The sequence below is a fragment of the Fundulus heteroclitus genome, chromosome 10, assembly GCF_011125445.2.
Source record: "Fundulus heteroclitus isolate FHET01 chromosome 10, MU-UCD_Fhet_4.1, whole genome shotgun sequence".
Taxonomy (NCBI): domain Eukaryota; kingdom Metazoa; phylum Chordata; class Actinopteri; order Cyprinodontiformes; family Fundulidae; genus Fundulus; species Fundulus heteroclitus.
Window position 1 is genome coordinate 16,579,788 of NC_046370.1, and position 21,888 is coordinate 16,601,675.

The 21,888-nt window shown below is 41.7% G+C and overlaps 1 protein-coding gene across 2 annotated transcripts in view; it reads left to right on the plus strand.

Moving 5' to 3' along the window:
- sema4gb (sema domain, immunoglobulin domain (Ig), transmembrane domain (TM) and short cytoplasmic domain, (semaphorin) 4Gb) overlaps window positions 1–21,888 on the plus strand; it is a 42,293-nt gene that overhangs the window by 16,627 nt on the left and 3,778 nt on the right. For both annotated transcript variants that reach the window (XM_036142116.1, XM_036142117.1), the window contains exons 3-13: window positions 7,526–7,674; window positions 8,109–8,171; window positions 8,411–8,509; window positions 9,451–9,544; window positions 10,719–10,832; window positions 11,692–11,846; window positions 15,655–15,830; window positions 17,626–17,764; window positions 17,850–18,072; window positions 18,155–18,270; window positions 19,474–19,628. In XM_036142116.1, coding sequence (XP_035998009.1) covers window positions 7,526–7,674; window positions 8,109–8,171; window positions 8,411–8,509; window positions 9,451–9,544; window positions 10,719–10,832; window positions 11,692–11,846; window positions 15,655–15,830; window positions 17,626–17,764; window positions 17,850–18,072; window positions 18,155–18,270; window positions 19,474–19,628 — 1,483 coding nt within the window. The remainder of the gene's footprint in view (window positions 1–7,525; window positions 7,675–8,108; window positions 8,172–8,410; window positions 8,510–9,450; window positions 9,545–10,718; window positions 10,833–11,691; window positions 11,847–15,654; window positions 15,831–17,625; window positions 17,765–17,849; window positions 18,073–18,154; window positions 18,271–19,473; window positions 19,629–21,888) is intronic.

Sequence of the window (21,888 nt, forward strand, 5' to 3'; positions counted from 1 at the left end):
ATATGAAGGGGAACTGCAATGCTTTGGCCTGAATTCCTCGTTATTGTTGCTCCACAGCCCCTCCATCACCCCTGTTCTGTGGTGCATCTGAGAGCCATACTCGTTTTGATGCGGTCTCTTTAAATCTAAAGGAGGGGCTTCACTGCCTGCCCCCCCCCCCCCCCCCCCCCCCTCCAGGTCGCAGAGCGTTTCACTCCACCCCCGTTTTTGTAGTATACTGAGGGAAAGTGTAATTGTCTCGGTTAATACACCCTCTTATCCTCTTGAGCTAGGACCACAAAATAGCAGCGCAAAACAAAAAAAAAAAATTAAAAATAACAATGGCAGATTTGCGAAATTGGTCAACCGTAAATTCATGACCTTGTGAGGATAAAGTCATAATATTACAAGAACTAAAATTATTAGAATAGTCATATTTTCATAAGAACCTTTAAAAAAAAGTGTAGAAATTAGTAAATCATCAAATCATCTCAGGACTCCCTGGGGAGTCCCGGCCCCCCACTCTGGGAATCCCTTTTTCTACTGTACTATGCATGAGATTACATTTTACATTTGTCCACTTATAGCCTCATAATTCTCGACAATACTTTGCTACAAAGTAAAATGAACTGATAAGCAATACTTTTAGAACATGAGTACAAAATGGTTTGTTTAGGGGTACAAATTGGCTGGGTGTTGGCAAGAAATCAGGATAGGAACTTGCAAACAGACCTAGCAGCCCAGTCATTTTTAAGCGTATTCCTCAGGTGCTTTTCTTATGCGACATGAAAATATGAAGCCCTGGTGTGAATCACTGTGCCACTCGAGTGTTTGAAATGCAAAAACAAACCTCTTAACAATATCCAGGGCCTGGGCTGCTGTATAATAAATGTAAGGGAGGGAATGTGTGAGCATTTCAAACCCAGTTGCACCACAGTTGTGCGTGCTGCGCCGTGAGCCGCAGATCCTTAAGTGGAACGCTGTGGTTCAGATGACCCAAAAAACAAACGTGTGCAGTAACATTTCATTATTCATAAACAAAAAAAAAAAAGCACCGGATTTATTTCGGGAATTCAATTCAAATAGTGAACATCATATAGTATAGAAATTCACTACACAAGGTGGTATACTTCAGTCACTATATTGATGATAATAGCTGACAACTAATGAAAACCACAACTTTGTTTTCCCAGTATGTTTCAATATGAAGACCAATCAAAAAGGAAACAAGTACTAAAATGTGATGTTATGGCTGACACTAACATGGGGAAAACTGCTGACTTCGCAGTTGTCCGCCGGCCTAAACAAGAAGGGTAAACCACAAAAAGGTCATTGCTAAAGAATCTGGCTACTCAAAATGAAATCACTGCAACGTGGAAGGAAAAGGTGTGTTCGAATAGGAACAACAGGGATGAAAGTGAATTTTGCATTTCATTTCTAAATCACATTTCCAGATTCTTTAACTTTGAATTACAGTTGTTGAAATGCACATGCATGTGTGTGGGGGTAAAGATGCAGAGAAGAGTTTCAAGACACCAACTACCTACGTCGGTACTACACGTAATCCTATGAAAAAAAAAAGAACAGTTTTATCTTTAATTCTAAGGACAGCTGTACAGGAAAAAATACTGCACTTGTCTGTCATTTATCTTGTTCTGTAGCTCCACTTTTTCTCGTCCCTGAGATGAAGCCTAAAACCTTGAATCTGCTAGAAAAATCCCTCTTTAATGTTTGCGTCTAACCGAGAGGCGGTTTTAATCAAAAAGTGTAATTGAGGCCCATCGGTTCGACCGATAAAAAAAAAAAAGAAAAGAAAAAACTTAAACAGTTTATTTTTCTTTTGGACATGTGAGTGTTACGTCACTGATGCTCAGGAGTCGTAAACAACACAGTCGTGCTACGATCGGAGACCAAGGACACTGTGCCTCTGCTGCCTCGAGGCCAGCGCCGCTTTGTGTCAGTGCAGCCCTTTTCCTCAGTGCTTTGCTTGTTATTTCATACTGCCACTATTTTTACAAGACAGAAGCCAAGGCTCTTTCGCACTCGTGGATGACGCGTGCGTCACATGCTCTTTGCATCGCCTTGGCTTGGGTTGCACAACTCCCACATTTGAACATGATCTTAGCTGGTAACCATGCAGTGTTGTGATGAGGATGGTACACATACGTTTCCTTCCACTTCCATGGTGTCTCCTATTATGCATGTCTGCAGTGAATGCATGCTTCTGCATGGTGCAGAGGACACCCTGCTGCGTTGGTCACCCTTCCCACCCGTCATAGAGAGCTACCACTCACCCTTCAGATGAATCCCCCCCCCCCCGGCGTTTCCTGACCTTTGAGTTTGTTGGAGGAGCTGCTCTTAGTTCACTGAAGTCTGGGGTGAATGTCACAGCAATTACATGGAAAAGTTAGTCATTCTTAAGAGGTGAGCAACCTGTGTCAATTCAATGTCCATGAATTGAACGCTTTAAAGAAACGATTTAGGCTACACTCATGAAATTCTGACGTTAACGTTAAGCATAAATATAAAGCCGAGGAAAAGACCTTTTCACGTGTTCTGTGAAAAGTAATTAAAAGCATTTCTGGTAAAAGATAAATTAGGACACCTCACATTTATTACCCTTTAAAATGGTTGAAATTCTGTAAACAGGCACATCGCATCACGTTCACAAGATTGGAGCAATGTCACTCAGCTTGAAACTTGAAAATCTGTCCTGTTTTGCTCCTGTCTGTTGAAGTGAAAGTGAACACAAGGCTAAAATCAAAAAACTCACTTGAGGTCTTCTAAAAGAATATTGAAACAGCTCGTGGGTCTGGTAAGGGATTGTAAAAATAATCTTTAAAAAAAATCTGACATTTTATATTTGGAGGACATTCCAAATAATGTCGAAGAAAGATAATTCTAAATATCTTAAAATCTTATTAGTACATGTGCAGCAGGCTATTGCTACTGCTAATATGAAAGTGCATGCCTGTACAACAGGAAACACTAGTTTAACTTTTGTGCATGGCATACAATGAAAAAAACTTTGATCTCCAAGGACAGGAGGAAGTTTGCTGTAGAGAAGGTCGACACAGACCAGAACTTCTGGAATAACGTTCATTGGATGGATGGATCTAAATTTGAATTATTTAGACATGGGATCTGAGGATATGATTAGCATTCAAGAAACAAACCTCATATCAACTGAGAAGCATAGAGCTGGACGTGTCAAGGTATGGGATGGTATTAGGACCTGGCCAGCTCACCGTCATGGAATCCATTAGACGTTGCTTCAGGAAAATGTAAAACCGTCTGTAAAATAAATTAACCCTTGAAGCAGAACCTGACCCTGTAACAATGACAATATAAAATAATACATCCTTAAATCAAATGAAGGCCTGGAATTTGATCTCATTGAGATGCTGGGGTATGAAATTACTTAAGCCATGGGGTAGGACCAGCTGTTAAGATATGGTGTCCTAAATTTTTATTCACTTAAAAAAAAAAGAAGAAGCACATTTTAGTTGAATATTTCACATTATAAAATTAGCAGACTCTTTCTTGCCTCTGTTATGCAGGCATGACAGAACCCAGTATGATAAGAACCCAGTTATTGACCGGTGAGGCTGCTCCTGTGGTTGTCTGTCAATAACCGATATAATATTCAAAGTTTGTAATTATTGGCCAAGGAAGGGGCCGTCTGATTCAGTGTCTGGACTTCCTGAGCTACTGCCGTCGCCGCTGTCCACACGTGACAGAGAGGCTGACAGTCACGTGACCCAGAAAACTCCTGCCATGTGATGTTGTGCAAAACCAAACCCATCATCACGTTAAGTGAGTTTCACCGATCAAACCGTCTCCTCATAATGACTGTTGCCAATAAAAGTCGCAGAGGCGTTAGTAACAGTCCAGCTGAGATGGACGGAGAGAGTCACTGGTTTTAATATGCTTGTGTGGTTGACCTAGTGCACCTTTGCCTTGGATGAGCGTTTCAAAGATAGATTATGTAAGAACAATTACAGTGCCTTTTGTTTTTTTAAGTTTTCACACCCCTTGAACTTTGTCACAATTTATTAAGTGGAAAGAACAACACCATGTTTTATTGGCATTTTAGTAAACAGCCCAACACAAAGTAGGGTATAGTTGTTAAGTGACTGTGTGAGCAAGGAGAGCATTAGTCAGAGAAAAAGCCAAGTGGTACTCAAGGGAGCTGCAGAGAACCACAGCTCAGGTGGCATAATATTAATAACATTAATAATGCCTTTAGTAAATAGGACATTTCTGGAATACTGGCAAGACAAGATCCATGGTTGGAAAAAGCTGCAAAAACCTGCACTTTGCCACAGGCCATGCAGGGGCCATTTGGTAGAAAACTACCTTTGCACAACAAATACGTAAACAAAAGTGATCCCTACTATGAAACATGGTGGCGGCAGCATCATGCTGTGTGGAAAGTTTTCTGATTATGCTTATGTTTGTGTCTAGGAATGGCCCAGTCAAAGTCCAGACCTTAATCTTTTAAACTGCATGTTGCAATATTTCAAAACTGATGTTCACAGCTCTGAACACACTAGACCTGTTTTGCAAAAGAAGAGTGGACAAAAAGACTTGTAGGTCAAGTTTGGTAAAACGTAGAAGGACGTTCTGCCAGTACTGACTCTGGGAGGCTAAATACAAACACAGTATTTGTAAAAATACTGAGATTGACATATCCATATCTTTACCTTCACAGCTATGCACTGCTTAGTGTACAAAATGGTGAAAAACGTTAAGGGTTATAAAAATATATTTATGTCTTAGACTTAGACAACTTTGTCATTTTGTGTGTACAGAGTGCATACAAAACGAAATTCTGTTGCATACAGCTTACAACAGTGTAATGAGATTGCAGGTGGAATAAGGCAACATTACAATATAAAGTGCAGCAGTGATCAGAATGTAACAATGCAGGAGAAAAACAGTGTGGAAGAACAGTGTGCAGAATAATGTTCAGCCATTGTTTATGTGCAAAAATAATGGTGCAAAAAGGCATTTGCGTGGAAAAGTGCGGTGCAGTGCAAAATAATATGTGCAAAAAATGCTGTAAACATTGAGTTATGTGCTATTCAAATGGACAATAAATGTTCGGCAACGTCGGTAGTGCCAAAATAATGATGCAAATGTGGTGCAGGGTCCAGTTTAGAGTTCAATAATCTGATGGCAACGGGGAAAAAGCTGCTGCAGAACCTGGTGGACCTGCAGCTGATGCAGGGAGAACAGTCCATGGTGGGGGTGTGAGGGGTCCTCTGATGATGTTATGTCTGCAAAGGCCAGGATTTCAAACATCATGCTGCAGATGAGAAGAATCTCAATGAGACCGTCACCAGAACAACATCTCTAACCCCCCCTGTCTGTTTTACATTTAGCTCAATTTGCTCTCAGCCTTTCCCACAAACCATCAGTCCTTATGTATCTTTCCATATAGGTCTTGCCCTGAACAGAAGAGATTAATTGTGACCAGAATGCATCGATTGGCTTGTATAGGCTGGACACCTTCCTTCTAGTTAGTACGTAACAGAAAGAGAAGAGGCAGAGATGACAGAGAGGACCTGTGGAAATTAATAAGCCCATCTCCACTCTGCGGACTCGGATCCCTCAGCGTAAAAACGAGTGATACCTTCACTCTTTTTCCCCTTGTTCTCTAATGACTGCTGTTCTATCTGCAAATGGAAATACAGTCTCCTGGATGTTAGATTTACTGATTCAGACATTAATCGCTAACTTTGAGAGCGAATCAAAGCTCCGTAAACCTATTTCTGCACAGAGGGAGATCTTCTGTACCCAGAGGAGAGAAAAAATAAAAAAAACAGTGTCCTCCTTTTCTCTGTCTCGCAGCGGTAGTCTCAACCTGCTCCCATTTCTGGGGTGCGGCACTGGGGCACGTTCTAATATTTAGCTTTGTGCGCCAGGCCAATTATTTTGCAACGGATGAAAATTGATGGTTCGTCTGGAAAAGGCATCCAGCAGCATGCCGTCGGTAAGACAGAGCGCTGCATGGCTGTGCAGTAACCCTTGTTTGCCCTACTTACTATTTGAATCGTACCCATCACCCACTTTCACACACATCCTCAAGCAGAGAAGTCATGATGGCTTGGCAGCACTGCTGATGTGGTTTGGCAGTATTAGGGCATGATTCCTGCTGAATGCCCTGAAATGTTGTTTTCCCTGAGCCCCCCCATCCCCACACTCTGTCCTCTTGCAGCAATCAACACCCTACTACCGCCGACTCACCAAGCACGTTCATTTGCAGTGTTCAGACAGGAGGAATACTTGAATACAGGACAAAACTCCCACCGTTCAATTAATTAAATGTTATCAAATAAATCGATACATCAGTCTCATGAGGACAAGTGAGTTTTTGTCTTGGCTCTTGAAGATATGGACGATGAGTGAAAGCAGTAGATGACTTTGTAGAGACATGATAAGCCAGTGACAGGCCACTGATAAGGCTACTTAACTATATTAATGTAAAAAAATGATTATTAGTCTCATTATTGAAATCTTATTTTGTTAAAAGGGGCATAGTCATGTTACCTGACTCCACCAGATGGATTTGCTTCGCATATCCATCTGGAAACCTTCCGTTGAAGTAATTTTGGGAAGGGGCGAAAATACTGGTTAGCTGATTGGCCTATGTTGGTGATAGACGGGCCAAATAAACCAATCAGATTCGTTGTCGCTCTGTTACGAGTGACGACGAAAACACAACCACAAGCCAAGCTACTCTTGCTGCTGCAGGTAAAGGCTCGTTAGCTCAGCAAAGAAATACTCTGTAATTCCGATAAAACTTGCTCGATAGCCGCGCTAACGCTAGTTTCATCGGCTGAAGCCGCCATGTTCTTTAGACTGAACTGTCGCGCTTCTTGTTGCGTCACCCCTCAACCCGCCTCAAAGCCAACGCTGATAGGACGTTCGTTTGGTGAACTGCTCCAAATTTTCTTTAATGGAAAGTAGCCAGACTGATCTGCGAGTGAAACCTTGAAAGCTCGTGAGATCAGGATGGTCTCACGAGGCTAATGGTCACGTACTCTGACCATAAAATACCCCACAAAAACCTATATATTCATCTCCAAATTAAATAAACATACACCAAGTGTTCATACTGATACTGTTAGTCCTTTTTGAGCCTGAGAAGAACGTTGCACCGGGCGCGATCAGCAGACATCAACATCGTTTTGCCATCTGCCCACAGAACCATCAGAAAGCAAGATGGCGACAATCTACGCAGCTACTGTATGAGCCAGCAGACCGCTGGGCAATACCCCGCAGTAAAGCGACAGCTCGGCGACACAGTTGCACTGCTGAAAGATTGTGGGGGGAAAATGTCTCTAACTTGAAATAAAAGCTAAACGATCCGCTACGAATGATGGTTTCTTTGAAAGCTGCTTCAATGCTTTTTAAATGCTTTTATTCCACATATGTGGTCGTTCCTTGGTAACCAAACCGAGCAAATACGCACTGACCTGCTTTTATATTTTAAAGGGTGCGAGCGTTTCCTGTCACAACCTGCGTGCTGTGTTTCCAGGAATGCTGGGCAGCAACGGTTTCACGGGTTCATCCCAGAACTACAGCACCCTGCTGCTGGAGGAGGAGGCTGGCCGTCTGTACGTGGGAGGCAGAGGAGCTCTGTATGCGCTGAACACCTCCAACATCTCCACATCTGCAGACCTCGCTGTGAGTGTGTGTGCTGAAAGCCAAAATAAAACCCACTTATTTTTCTTTGTTAGGAAAAAAAAATAAAAAAATAAATCAGCAGAACTAATTTAATGAGAAAATGACTGAAAGAGAAGAAACTAATAATAGCCTTAAGCAGACAGTCTGGGTAAATCCTGTTGTGTTCCTCCGGCTTTTACGGATATTGGCTTAAATGCACCGAGAATGTATTTAAGGCTTTACTGGATTTAGAACTTAGTGAAGCAGTCAGAAAATATCGTGTGACGTGCTTCTTTATTTTTCTCTCCCTGTTTATCGCAGATATTCACACCCCTGTTTCCCGTTACTTATCTCGCTACTTTTCTTGTCTGTCTGTAGAGCCTATTAATCAATTTCCATGCCTTTTTATTTACTGATTTAACAGAGTCATCCTTATTACACCCCATTGTTTCCAGATTGATTGGAATGTCACCCCTGAACAGAAGAAGCAGTGTTTAAACAAAGGCAGAAACAATCAGGTACGCCATTGTAGCCTTACTTGAACTCTTTATTTTCTTTCCAAAATGGCCTGTACTTGTCCGGTCAATGTTTTCACAGAACTGCCTTTGTCTAAAAACGCGTGTACGCACTAAACCGCAGCGTTAACATTTGAACTCAACTCATATCAGAGTTGCTGTCAGCTAAAAAAACCCTCATAAAGTACACTTTGTGATGAAAAGCATGAATGACTATTTTTTATTTTCTTTGTTCTCTGCAGACAGAATGTTACAACCACATCCGCTTTCTGCAGCGATATAATGAAACCCACCTGTACGTCTGTGGAACAAATGCCTTCAGACCGCTCTGTGCTTATATAGTAAGACTTACTGTGATTTAACTGCAGTGTACAATGCTGTCCAAAATTATAAACCGCCATTCATTTCTTTATACTTTGCTTCCAGGCAGCCAGACGTACCTAAAAATCAAGCAATCTATATATATATAAAAAAAGTGTAAATATTTGGAAAGTTGATCAAATCCCCAAAGCTGACTTTCTCAGAAAATTATAAGAGACCAGCTGTCATTTTTTACATTTTTCCTTCCACTCGACTTTCCATTAATATGCTTGCATGCAGCACTGTGTCGACTGCCAACTTTGTTGCCATCGAACCTTTGCAGCTCACCCTCCCTGTGGAAGCCGTCACTGACAACCGTAAAGTCAGCATTCTTCCCCCGTCAGGTTTTTCCGGTTGAATTGGACCCAAATGCAGATAGAACATGGAGGGGATGATGGTGGGAGGGAGATTTAATGACATGCCCTGAAACAGGCCTGTCTGCCGGTCAACTTTCAAGTCAGCATTTCCCCATGATTTTGTAAGCCACAAAATAGCATTTAATATTCTTGTCCTATTCAGATTTGATGCATTTTCATTTGCTTTAAGCCAATATCATCAAAATCAACAGAAAGAAATGCTTGAAATCTCTGTGCCGTGCCAAGTTTCAATTTCTGAAACAAATGACAAAATTAAATGTTATTCTGATTTACTGAGATGCACAGTCAGCTCTCCACTACTTCAGAACGTTCAATCAAACAGCCTTGAGATTCAATCAATCAGAAATATGAAAACAAGATTTAGCAAAGACCAGATTCATTATCTGACATGTTTCATAAACAAAAACATTCCCTTGAAAGGGGCTGGGCACCAGACTGACAAAGGAACACAAGAACGTATGGCTCCTTGGAAGCAGAGGAAAAGTTTAGAGTTATATAAAAAAAAATACACAGATGTAAAATATTCTTGTCTCATCTCCCATAAGGACACAGAAAGGTTTAACTTCTCGTCTGGTTTTGAGGAGGGAAGAGACAGATGTCCCTATGACCCAGCTAAGGGATTCACCGGCCTCCTCATTGGTACGTCTCCATAACTTGTTCTTTACGACTCAAAGCAACAGAGACATCCTAATTAGTAAACTAACAAACATATTAATGTTATAGATTCTATATGTTGTTGATGTTTGATGGGCATCATGGTCAACCACTAAGACTTTAGGAAGGTCATTTAGGGCTAACCTGGCCAGCCAGATTGACAATGTGCAGCACTCTACATTCTGCATATAATTAATCTGGGTCTGCTGCTCCTGTCCTCGAATCTGTTCGGGGACAGGAGGGACATTCAGCAGAACCTACCGAGCTGATTGGGCGAGTGACCACTAGTGCCCGCCTACCAAAGCTCGGTTTTAGCCAATCATGGTCGCAGATGAAAATGTAAGCAGCAGGCGTGGTTCAGCTGTGGGCTCTGCAGCTCTTGCTTTGGCCCCACCTTAAACCACGATACTGCAATGTGATTGGCCCAGTCCTGCTCAGTTGAGGAGACACCTGGACAAGATTCTCATGCGTTTGTGAACGCTCAAATATAGCGAAAATTCAGCTTGCAGGCAAGGTTAATTTAGGCCACTGTGTTAAATTTTCAGATTTAGAAGAAGCAACTGATTAGCACACATCTTTCCAATAATTCACATTTTTAGTTACCGGCTGGATCAGTGGTTTGAGGGTCTGAATTATATTATTTTTACCGCAACATTTCCACTGCTGCACCCCCACAGTAACCAAGGACAGAAAAACTGAGCAGAAGAAATTGGTATTTTAACATTCAGTAATATTAGTAACCACTGGATTTAAAAAAACAACAACAAAAAAAAAAACCACACACACACACGTTGCCATTATGTCCTCATCATTTTTTAATCTTCCTATGATTAAAGGAATCTTAAAGAAAATAATGCAACAAGAAATACAAAATGGAACAGGAAATTTAAAATAGGATTGATCCTTTTACTACACTATATGTGGATTTTATTGCAATAAACAATGAATTTACCAGTAAGCGTGCAGGGTGTTATATGGGCATCAGGACTTAAAGACAGATTTTCTCTCACATCCCCTCTGTCTGAGTAAAAAGTCAATTGTTCTTTACTCTGTGGGTTATACACTGTTTTCAATTGTATATTTTTAGCAGTTGGTGTCTTCATTTGCTCGTTTCCTAATCTGCGTCCTCCTACAACACGTTGTTCGATTGCTTTCTTAGACGGTGAGATGTTCACGGCCTCCCAGTATGAGTTTCGGAGCTCACCAGACATCCGCAGAAATTTCCCCTTCCCCACTCTCAGGACGGAGGAGGCCCCCACCCGCTGGCTTCTCGGTGAGTACACAATTATCCATAAATAAGGTACGTCTTAATTTAGCATGCTGAATATCTGTGGTAAGACGGCCATTTTGATTAATTCCCTTGCAAAACTTATCACACACCTTGGACTTACGTGCCTTCATTTTTAAGCTGATCCTGAATAATACATGTTTTTTCAAAAAAAAAAAAAAAAAGTTAAGTGTGGTCAGTATGCATGTTGACACCACTTATTACTCTGAGGCCACTAAATATAAAATATATAGTGGCTGCAGATGATTTGAGCCTCAGGTGATGGTTCACTGTATAAACTTATAATCAGATGTTACAATGGGATGGTTTAGATCAAAGCAGTTTACTCTGTTAGAATGGCCTAGTCAAAGTCTAGACCTAAGGCAAGACTTAAAGATAAATGTTCATAGACACGCTCCATGCAATCTAATAGACCTTGAGCTGTTCTATAAAGAACCAGGGGCAAAGAGTTTGGCAAAGACCAAACTCTTTGCCATAGAGTGCTTCCACAGGGGGGAAAATATGAAATGCTTACCAAACATTTCAGATTTTTATTTATAAAAGTAAGAAAAATTCTATATTTTTCTTCCATCTAACAAACTTGAACAACTTGGGGTTGATCTACATTAAAGTATGAACTTGTATTGTAAATTTTAAAATGTTCAAAGGGTGTGAATACTTTTGCAAGGCACCATAATAGTCTGTTCATTTAACAACCGAGAAAAGAAAGTACACAAACCATGATGATGTTGCTGTTGTTGTGATTCAGTCATACTTTAAAAAAAGCTCCGTCTTCAGTTTCCAAGGAGACACTTTCTAGGCTGCTAATAGGTTTGTGTTTGGACATGTGGGTCTGTGTGCACAGAGGCAGACTTCGTGGGCTCCGTGCTGCTGAAGGAGAGCATCAACAGCTCCATAGGCGACGACGACAAGATTTACTTCTTCTTCACGGAGAGAAGCCAGGAGCAGATCGCTTATCCCAGCCAGACCAAGGTGTCTCGGGTCGCTCGAGTCTGCAAGGTCAGAGAGCACGGCGGTGCGAGTCGTGAGACATTCACGGTCGTGGCTTCCCCCGAAATGCTGAACAAAACCAGATTTACTTGTTGGGGGGAGGATAGAGGCTAGCCGTCCAGGGCAGAAATCCCAGGATTATTTCCCGCGTTATGTCAATGATTCGGGGTGAAATAATTGGCCACTCTCCGCTCACAGTCATGTCCGTGCTGAATGAAGCAGCAGCTGGACGGCTCTAATTGCAGCAGCTCTTTCTTTGCTGCTAGTTCAAGGCAAACCACAAGGCTACAAAGTTGTACCCCCACAAGCACACCCTCTCCTTCTTTTTATCACTAAATCACGTCCTCGCCGTCTCTACCTGCCCTCTGCTCACTTCTTTTGACTTGTGACCAGCTGCTAGACATCATTCTGCCACCTTTTTATAGACGTCTATTTTTTTTCTCTCTGTCTGTTCCCTCCAATTTTTTCATTTTTTATTTTTATTTTTTTACCTCTCCATGCTGGTGTGAGTGCAGACAGATTGCTTTCATGATGAAATTGCAGTTTCGCCGATCAAAGAAGTGACTAAGAGACTCCGCTGGCGAGGGAGCTTGATTTCTTATTGTTAAAACCCGTAAGAAAGGAAAATCTGCTACGAAAATGAATAGAAAGTAACTCACTGAACAGCCAATTTGGAACGGCCAGTCAGACGAGCAGAATGCAAATCGCTCAGAGCAGGAGAATATGCAGTAGATTTTATTATCATAACCAAACTCTACCCTGTTCAAGGGGAGGAATGAAGAAGTTATAAAATGTTAGTCCATCTCCTTTTACTCTTTGTAAAAAAAAAAAAAAAAAAAAAAAAAAAAAAAGGAAACTTTGTGACCACTGCTCACAATCACGAGATGGGCAGGTTTGGAGTTATGCCCCGTGAGCAGAAAGCCTACCATGTTTCAGTTCTTCATTTGTTGCTCATTTTTCAGCCCTTAAATGTTTAGTTAACTGTGAAAAAAATTATGATAAAATAAAACTAATGTAATTCTCTTCTGATCATTTCAGTTGATTACTCAAAATGGTAATCCAAATTAGATTTCTGCAAGGTGTCCAGGCCTTCGGTTTAGAAACCAAGCCCAAATAATTACCCTTCCCGCCACTGTGTTGAACAACTAGTGTCTGTGTAAAAGTGCTGAGGAACAGGTTGCGTTGCATTAAGGCTAAACATCTCTTTATTAATCTCCTTTGTCTTAAATATGCTGTTCTGGAAGTAGGTTCGTTCAGACGCAGCTTTGCAAAGTCCTGCTGCTCTGTTTATTTTTAGAGACAGCTCCTCAAAGCCAGCTGTTCTTACAAAGCTCAAGCTTTATCTTTGGGGGACAAACTGTCTATGCAACTGGCTGACTTAAAAAAAAAAAAAAAAAAAAAAAAAAAACTTTTACAGGTTTAAAAACAAAAAATCTCCAATATTGATTTAGTTAGGGTAAGTTCTGGATCCGAAAACAGTCGTTTTTAGTAACAAGGCTCAGATTCCCCTCCTCACCTCGCTCCATCAGAGCCGAAGAGGGAAGAAAGTAATAACTCAGTCTGAACTAGGCCACGGCGGCACATGCAGATGTCGAGCCGGTCCCCAGCCAGACAAGGCGCTGGTTGCAGGAAGATCTGAGATAGAGAAGACGAGCGTTTGCCTCTGGCCTGTAACCACTGAGGAGCTGATTTTTCCCATGCTGTCTAACTAGTGTTCCTTATTGACACCAAGTTCCTTCGCAATCATCGCCTGTTTCCTACTAAAAAAAAAAAAAGGGGGGGGGGGGGGGTATGATACACATTTCGGGTACATGCACTGACCCAGAAGCAGTAATCACTTCTATAACAGAACCATTACGGTACCCCGGTCATTTGGATGCTCCATATATAATCAGCAAGCCCTAAAAAGGTTTGTTCAGTGCCTCTTCTCTGCAGTGCAGAGTGCATCATCTTTCCCACAGGCATATATTGCGTTGATGCACTGCAACGTCTGACTCTTCCTCCCTTCTTGAGTTTTGATTGACAGAAATTGTAATCTGCCAGCGCATCCCTTAAGCTCTACACACAATAATAACCTCGAATCGTCTCTGTACGGAATGCTTATTTTCTTAGGATTATCCACAACCTCGCTATGTTAGCAACTCATGTGACGTTATTGTTAGAGAAAAGATTGAAGTGTATTCATCTTTTGCCTTTTTGTCACATAGAAATACAGCTAGCGCTGATGGAAGTATGTTGGTGCTTTAGACGGGTGTGTTATTTTGACACTCCTTTGCCTCGGCAGCGCCGTTTAATGAACGGCAGATGTCCCGCAACGACTCAAACACAGAAAGATGAGGTTGTAAGACCCAGACAAACAGAAGAGAGGATCATCTATCTTTATTTAACTTTAATAAAGTGCACTGAATTACTATTGTACTGCAGTGCCGTTTGTACATTGTGGATGAAATGCAGTTAGTCGATGCCTATGTTTCTGGTCATTTTGATAATTATGGCTTACAGCTAATTTGAACCCCAAATTCAGCTTGTCAGTAAATTAAAATGTGCCTTGTTTTTTTTTTTTTTGGTCAAAAATTTTTTTTGCTGAAAAATTAAAGAAATTTTGTCAGTCGAAGGAAGCATGAAGCGGTCTTAAATTTCTTTTTAGACAATTACTCTGACTCTTTACTCTCAACAAAGTTGACCAACACTAACAGAGGACCCGGTTCTGCTAACTATTTCTGATCTAAAGAAGCTTGGACTCGGTTTCTCTCAATTTTTCCTCCAATCACAGGGACTTTAATTTTCGCATAAAACGCTAAATAGTCATTTTGTCTGAAAAGACAACTTTGGACCATTGAGCATCAGTCCTTGTCCTTTTTTCCCTGACCAGCTAAGATGCTTCTGACGATGTCTCTGGGTCAGACATGGCTTAGAACAAGGAATGAAACAGTGAGGGTCCGTATCCAGGACGTGTCTGTGTGTGGTGGATTCTTGAAGCTCTTACTCCAACCGCAATCTGCTCCATACGAATCTCACCCAAAATCTTAAATGGACCTGCTTCACAATCCTCTCGAGGCCGCAGATATCCTGTTGCTTGTGTGACTTTTTCGACCACGCTTTTTTTTTCTTCCACTCAGCTGTCCATCAATATGCTTGGGCTCAGTATTCTGAACAGCCAGCTTATTTTTAAATAACATTGTGTGACTACCCTGCCTTGTGGAGGGTGTCATGGACCTAGGCAGGACAACTGTCAAATCAGCACTCTTCCCCTGTCAGGTTTTCTGGTTGTAAGAGACCCAAATGCAGAGATCGCCTAGAGAGGATGATGGTGCAGTGAGATCTAATAAACCCAATAACCAGGCTGAAAGCAACAGGAGACTACGGCAACAGCGGATCTGACGCTTACTGAGAAAACTGACTGATTTCTGCTGGGCGAGGCTGATGATTGCCGGATTATTAGGACAGGTGAAGAACAGCTGTGGGAGTACAGCGGGCTGATGCGCTGAGAAATGGGTACAACCAGAACATGAGTAGACGCTAAAAATAACCAGAAAGGTAGAGCACGGGAAATCACTAACACACATAATGCCACAAATAGACCAAAAAGCTCAACTAGTCATGCGGATCCACACCCAAAACATTGTAAAATTTGCAGGGTTAAGTATGTCATAATATAGGCATAGCAGTGTTTAATTAGCCAGAATTGAAATGATTACATTATTGCTTTGAATTGAATGTTGTTCATTGAGATTGACCTGCCTAGTTACAGTGTAGCTGGATACTTTCATCCAGACAACCTGATCCCTACTTCCTCCATTGTCTCGTCTGTCTGCAGAATGACTGGGGTGGTCAGAGGACCCTGCAGCGGAAGTGGACCACCTTCCTTAAGGCCAGAATGGTGTGTTCTGTCCCAGAATATGAGCTGCACCTCAATATCCTCCGCGACGTGTTCGTCCTGCAGGCGAGAGACGTGCAAGGCAGCGTTTTTTATGGCATCTTCGGTTTGGAATGGTAAGAGTTTCTATTTGCGTGTGGGTGTATCAGTTTGAATCATTGAGAAAGGAACAGCCCTACTGCTTGAATGAAGAAGGGAACTGCAGTTGTTTACTCGTGTCTTGAAAATGTTTCACTTGTCAGATTAAATTCAATTCAGTTCAATTTATTTAGCACCATACAAATCATACAGATTGGTCAGAAGGTTTCCTATCTAAGGAAACCCAGTAGACTGCATCAAGTCTTGACAAGCAGCATTAACTCCTCCTGAAAGAGCGTAGAGTCAAAGGGAGAGTCGTCTGCATTGTTGATGGCTTTGCAGAAATCCCTCATACAGAGCAAGCATGCAGCGACAGTGGAGAGTAAAACTCCACTTTAACAGGAAGGAAAAACCTCCAGCAGAACCAGACTCAGTGTGAACGGTCATCTGTCTCGACTGACGGGGGGTTAGAAAAGACAGAGAAGAGACACAAATAGCACAGAAGCCCACATTGATCCAGTAATCTGTTCTACATTAGATCACAGCTAACAGAACGCCAGACCAGGTGTACCTACTATGAAGAAAAAAAATGACAGAAAAAATAGTTAAAAGTTGAAATAACAATCAAGCTATGCTAATTGGAGACCAGAAGGAGAACTCAGCAGAGTGAGAGAAATAGACCCAATGTCCTCAAGCAGCCTAAGCCTTTAGCAGCATAACTATAGAGGTAGCTCAGGGTAACAGCTCCCAGGGACCTCATACTGGCCAACACCCTCTTTCACACCAAATCACCTTGAAAGGCAGAGCAGCGCCTCACCTTATGTTATGCAGCAGCTCAACCAGACCTGCAGAAAAAAAAGACATCTAATAAAACTAAGATAAAGGACCACACCACCAACTGAGCCTGGCCAGCTTAAATAAGAATCTCTATTCAGCCACTAGCATCTGTCCAGGATCGTGTTCTTTCTTATTGCTCCTGATGATACAACCATACAGCCATTTTTTTTGTCTAATCATCCAAGATTCCATATTTTTGCAAGCTAGATAAAATGGTGTGTGCCATTAAAATAAGGAGTTTATTAAGGACCGAAAGGCAGCCAAAGGCACTGACAATGAAGTGACTGCGAAGACTCGTCGTTGCTTTTCTTTCTTCCGTTTCTTACCTCTGAAAAAAATGTACATCAGCTCAAGGGTGGAAGACTGAGTAACAGCCCTGAGCAATACTGGTCACCAGTTTTGATGTTTGGAGACTGACTCAGGTTTCACTTTGTTCCCATTTTTCTCACACAAATGCTTTTGATGACTGACGTGGGCACACAATGGATTTAAGAATCCGATGCAGAGCCCATTCTTCGCTCTCTCACTCCTCCAGTTTACTAATCTCACCTTTAGGGCGTCAGACTAGGAGCCACCTGGTTTGTGGTTACCAGTTTCTGCTCTCGTCCTTTCACAGGTGCGGCACCAAAAAAAACCCCGAATGGATGAGTTTAGTTTGAGTCAGGGGGGATGAGTTATTTTAGCTCTCCAAATATGTTGAGAACAAATGGTTACTCCTGGAGTGGATGATGAGACTACATACTGATAACAGACTGGGAAACTACTGTCACTTTCTATAACAGATTAGACCTTTCATCGTGCCTGCACGTTTTTAGATAAACATGATAAGTCACTCACTAATCTTTGACTTGTCGCCGGGGATCTGCGCCGCGTCTGAAAACGGATCTCGGCGGCTGCAGCTTCTTCTCAGATCTCTCGGCGTTTGCTCGACTCTGAATCATCAGTCCTGACGGGTGTCCTCTGGTCATGTCTTCGGGGTGTCGGATTGTGTTTCAGGAAGAATATCAAAGCGTCTGCCATCTGCCAGTACGCCTTCTCAGATGTGCGCAGGGTGTTTGAAGGACCGTACATGGAGGTGCAGGATTCGAAGTGGAGGGAATACACGGGAAAGGTTCCGGTCCCGAGACCTGGATCGGTAAGTTTCATCACTCGTTTACCTGCCATAAGGGATTTTATCACCTCTCCTTAGGTAAATAGTGATAGTATTTTTTTCCCTACAGTGTATAACAGACCTACATAGGTCCCAGGGCATCAACTCCTCTCGGGACCTCCCAGACAGCGTCCTGACGTTCGCCAGGAGGCACCCGCTGGTGGCTAAGCAGGTGCACCCCATAGGCCTGCGGCCACTCCTGTTCAAGAGGAGCGTCAACTATGTCAAGATAGCCGTGCACAAGGAGCCGGCGCTGGACGGGAACCTTTACACGGTCTTGTTCCTGGGAACAGGTGAACGTCAGCCAACTCCTAACGGTGGCTGGGTGTAATCGTCGGGCGTCCACGTTTAACGCCCGCGCGTCTTGTCTCATAGACGATGGGTGGTTGCACAAAGCTGTGGAGGTCGATGAAGACGTGCACATCATAGAGGAGCTGCAGATGTTCGCCAAGCCGCAGCCAATAGAGAGCATGGTGATATCTTCAGTCCAGGTATCTGTTAGGGGTGGGAATCACCGGCCGTATCACGATACGATGTTATATATCGATTTGTTTGGGGTGATGATGCAATATTTGTCGACATCACAAAGTCTGTTACAATACAATTTTGATTAAAATAAACTGATAAGTCTGCGATCGATATGATGCAATATGATCTACCCATCTAACACAATTATTAGGGTTAACTCACCCTAAATCCCCTAAATTGATCAGTTTATTTCTAATAGCTTACAAGTAACATGCATTTAAATCAAAAACAGCATTCTTCTAATTTTGAAATAACAATTATAAGAATAATAAATCACCTGTACCTGTTCACTTTAGTCTCATGCCTTGTGAATTTCAAAATAAAGGTGTTTCTTGTAAATTCTAAAGGATCGATATTTTAATTTACCATTGATGTAATTGGATCATTAATTATTTATTCGATATATATCAATGTGAATTGATGTATTGTTACACCCTTAGTATTTATAAATTGAGTGTTGTGCGAATGTCTTGAGTCATCCTGCCTTTTTCTTTATAATTAGCCAGAATTAGACATGCAATATTTTCGAAGCAGTGTTGATCAGTAGTTTGCAAGGCTTTCTGAAGGTCTTTTTGGAGTGTCCCTTGCAACTTTGAGTGCTTCTAAGCCTAATATAGTCTCGTTGTGAACAGTTAACGTCGAGCCAAAGTTGAAATTGTTTACAAAATGATATCTGAGAAGTAATCGGATGCACCTAAATAAAATGCAGCACAACCAACTCCCTGCAGAACTATCCTCAGTAGCAAACCAAGCCCAACTGTGTGTAATTTAACCTCAATATAAATGTAGCTGATCCTGACAGCTCACGTTAAAAAAATTTGCATCAAACTATGTAGGAGACACAGCAGACATGTAGGAGAAGGTGCACTGCTCAGATAACTTTTAGGCCAAGATGCAAAACACTACACAGGGAGAAAAACGAATCCTGAACATACCCCCCCCTCCCCCCATATCACCTTGTAGTATTACACTGACCCTGAAGATACAGCCAAAGCTACAGGGAAACATGTGTACAGGCTTAGCATTAAAAGTAAATTAGCTGACAGCACACTATCTAAGAACTGGACCTCATTAATTGTTAATTATTATGTCATTTTCAAAGCGTGCATTAAGTTTAACCTTCAGATCCTACAGAGCTACATCGCCTGCTTTCTTCTGTTTGACAGAGGAGCGTCTACGTCGGCTCCCACTCCGGGGTGATCCAGGTACCGATGTCGGCGTGTCAGAGATATGCTTCTTGTTACGACTGCGTATTTGCCAGAGACCCCTTCTGTGGCTGGGACGGGAGATCGTGTGTGGAAATATCTTCACATGCACAGAGGTGAGGCAACACGGACACAAAGGCAACTATAGATGTTCAGAAGTTGTTGTTTTTTTTATATAGGTGCCTATAGAAAACAGGTTGCTTTCAAAACAAACCCCTTTATAAAAATAAACCACGTTATAAATACATTGAATCTGCATCCTTTCACGTGTCCACCTGTTAACCTTGTTCAATGAGCTCCAAATTCCCACTTCTAAGTGTAACATAAAATAAAATAAAAAAACAGCAATATTTGGTTCAATTATATGTACTGAATTTATAAGCAGATTTATAACATTTACGGCGCTTTGGTCTGTGTTTATGTCCTCCCTCTGTCCCAACAGAAATACGGAAGCATGATTAATTATTCATGCGGCCCCTCCTCCTGCAACACAATTTCTGTGAAAGCAGGTCTAAGACAATGTGTCTGACCTGGATTTGGTTTTTCTCACCAGCCCTGTGGAACTCAGCAGGAGCCTCAGCAGAAATGGGTTTAAAAGTTTGGATGGGAAATTAGTCTCCAGAAAAGAAAACATAAAGTTCTGAATGCAGTGGGTGGAGTATACAAGTAAGGATATACAATTAACACTGGAAATAAAAAGAATTATCAATTTGTTGTAAGGGACATGTCATGAAAAATCCACTTTGTTAGTCCTTAAATACATTAAATATGTTGAGTCTCCGAGGTCCCGTTCCCACTGCTGACAATTGTGGCCCAAATCTGACGTTTTACGGGTCAAGTGACCAGGTGAGACGTTTTAGAGCCAGTGGGGACGCTCAGATCTGGCCCGAATCGGATCTTTTCAAGTCACATTTGAGCCAGATGAGTGAGATGTTGGCGCTGATATATATTATTAAAAGGTTGCCCTCGACTTCCTAAAGTTAATAATAAATTCGGTCTGTGTGAAGTTGTTAAAATCCCTGCCCCACCAGTTCTGGCTGCATCCTCGCAGCCAAACAGACATCTGTGCAGCCGAAGCTTTGTAAAATACCAGAGATTCACTCCCTTTTTATTTGTGCGCTTTCCCCTTAGCACCAGCTGACACATTAAATGGGTTCCATTGGACACTTTAATCCATAAAACCCATTTCTTCCGTGTCTGCTGGACCAAAGCGGGCTGCGTTAAATCATCAATATTGTTCTTTTGCGCACACGGGTCAGTTTGGAGCCATAAACAGTTCAGACTGGAGTCAAATACAGGCAACGTTTTAAAATGAATGGGAACGACTTCGCAAAAAAAAATCTGATTTCAGAAATAAAATAGAATTGAGCATCAAAACCTGCCGTGGGAACGTAGCTTGCCGAAAACTTGGATGTAGCCTCTCCAGGTGAAGCGTTTTTATTTGGGTCATATTTTCCAAACAATTCAGTTTTCTCTCTTCCCTAATTTGTTATGTTAAACAATTGCATCACAGTATTTGCTGCGGAGCCGCTTAACAAGGTCAGACTTAAAGAGACGGCGCTGAAACGAGTTGCTCTCAGATGCACCTCAGAACAGGGATAATGGAGGCGACAATAACCAAGGATTCAGACCAAACCATTGCAGTTCCACTTTATGTTGACCAACTTTACATGTGAAAAGGAATGCATTAAGAAGCATATGTCCCCTTTAAAGTCTGTTATAGGTGTATGCATTGACTTTGTAAACCTCGAAAATTGTCAGAAAAACAAAAAACAAAAGTCAGAATGTGCTAAAATCAAAATGAAATCAAGTAAAAAAAAAAAAATAAATAAATAAAAAATATATATATATATATATATATATATATATATATATATATATATATATATATATATATTAAATTTGGGCCTGGCTTTATGTAGCTCACTGAAGGCAGACAATGCCTGTTTGTCATGGTCCCTGAGGTGGGCGTCAGACCAAAGTGCAGACGAGGGCTCGGGAGCCGCATGATGAGATGAATAAAATAAATCCACTCACAATGGTACACAAGGCACCTCGCAGACACGGAGCAAACAGGAGGCGACATAATGGAAGAGCTGCCAAACGCGAAGACGGAGTGGCACATATTCTGGGGAAGAGAAGAGAGAGAGAGGAGCAGGTGAAAGCAAATAGATGATTATGGGTGACAGGTGAGAGCAATGAAGGCAGGGGACTGAGGGAGAGGGAGCACAATGACAAAAAATACCAAACTAATATAGAGAGAACTAACACAAGCCATTGACTAAACCCCTAAAGGTAAAAAGAAACAGTAAAGGAGAAATCCATAAAGAAAGCGTTATCCAGGAATTACAAAATTAATTAATGTTTGTCCACAGT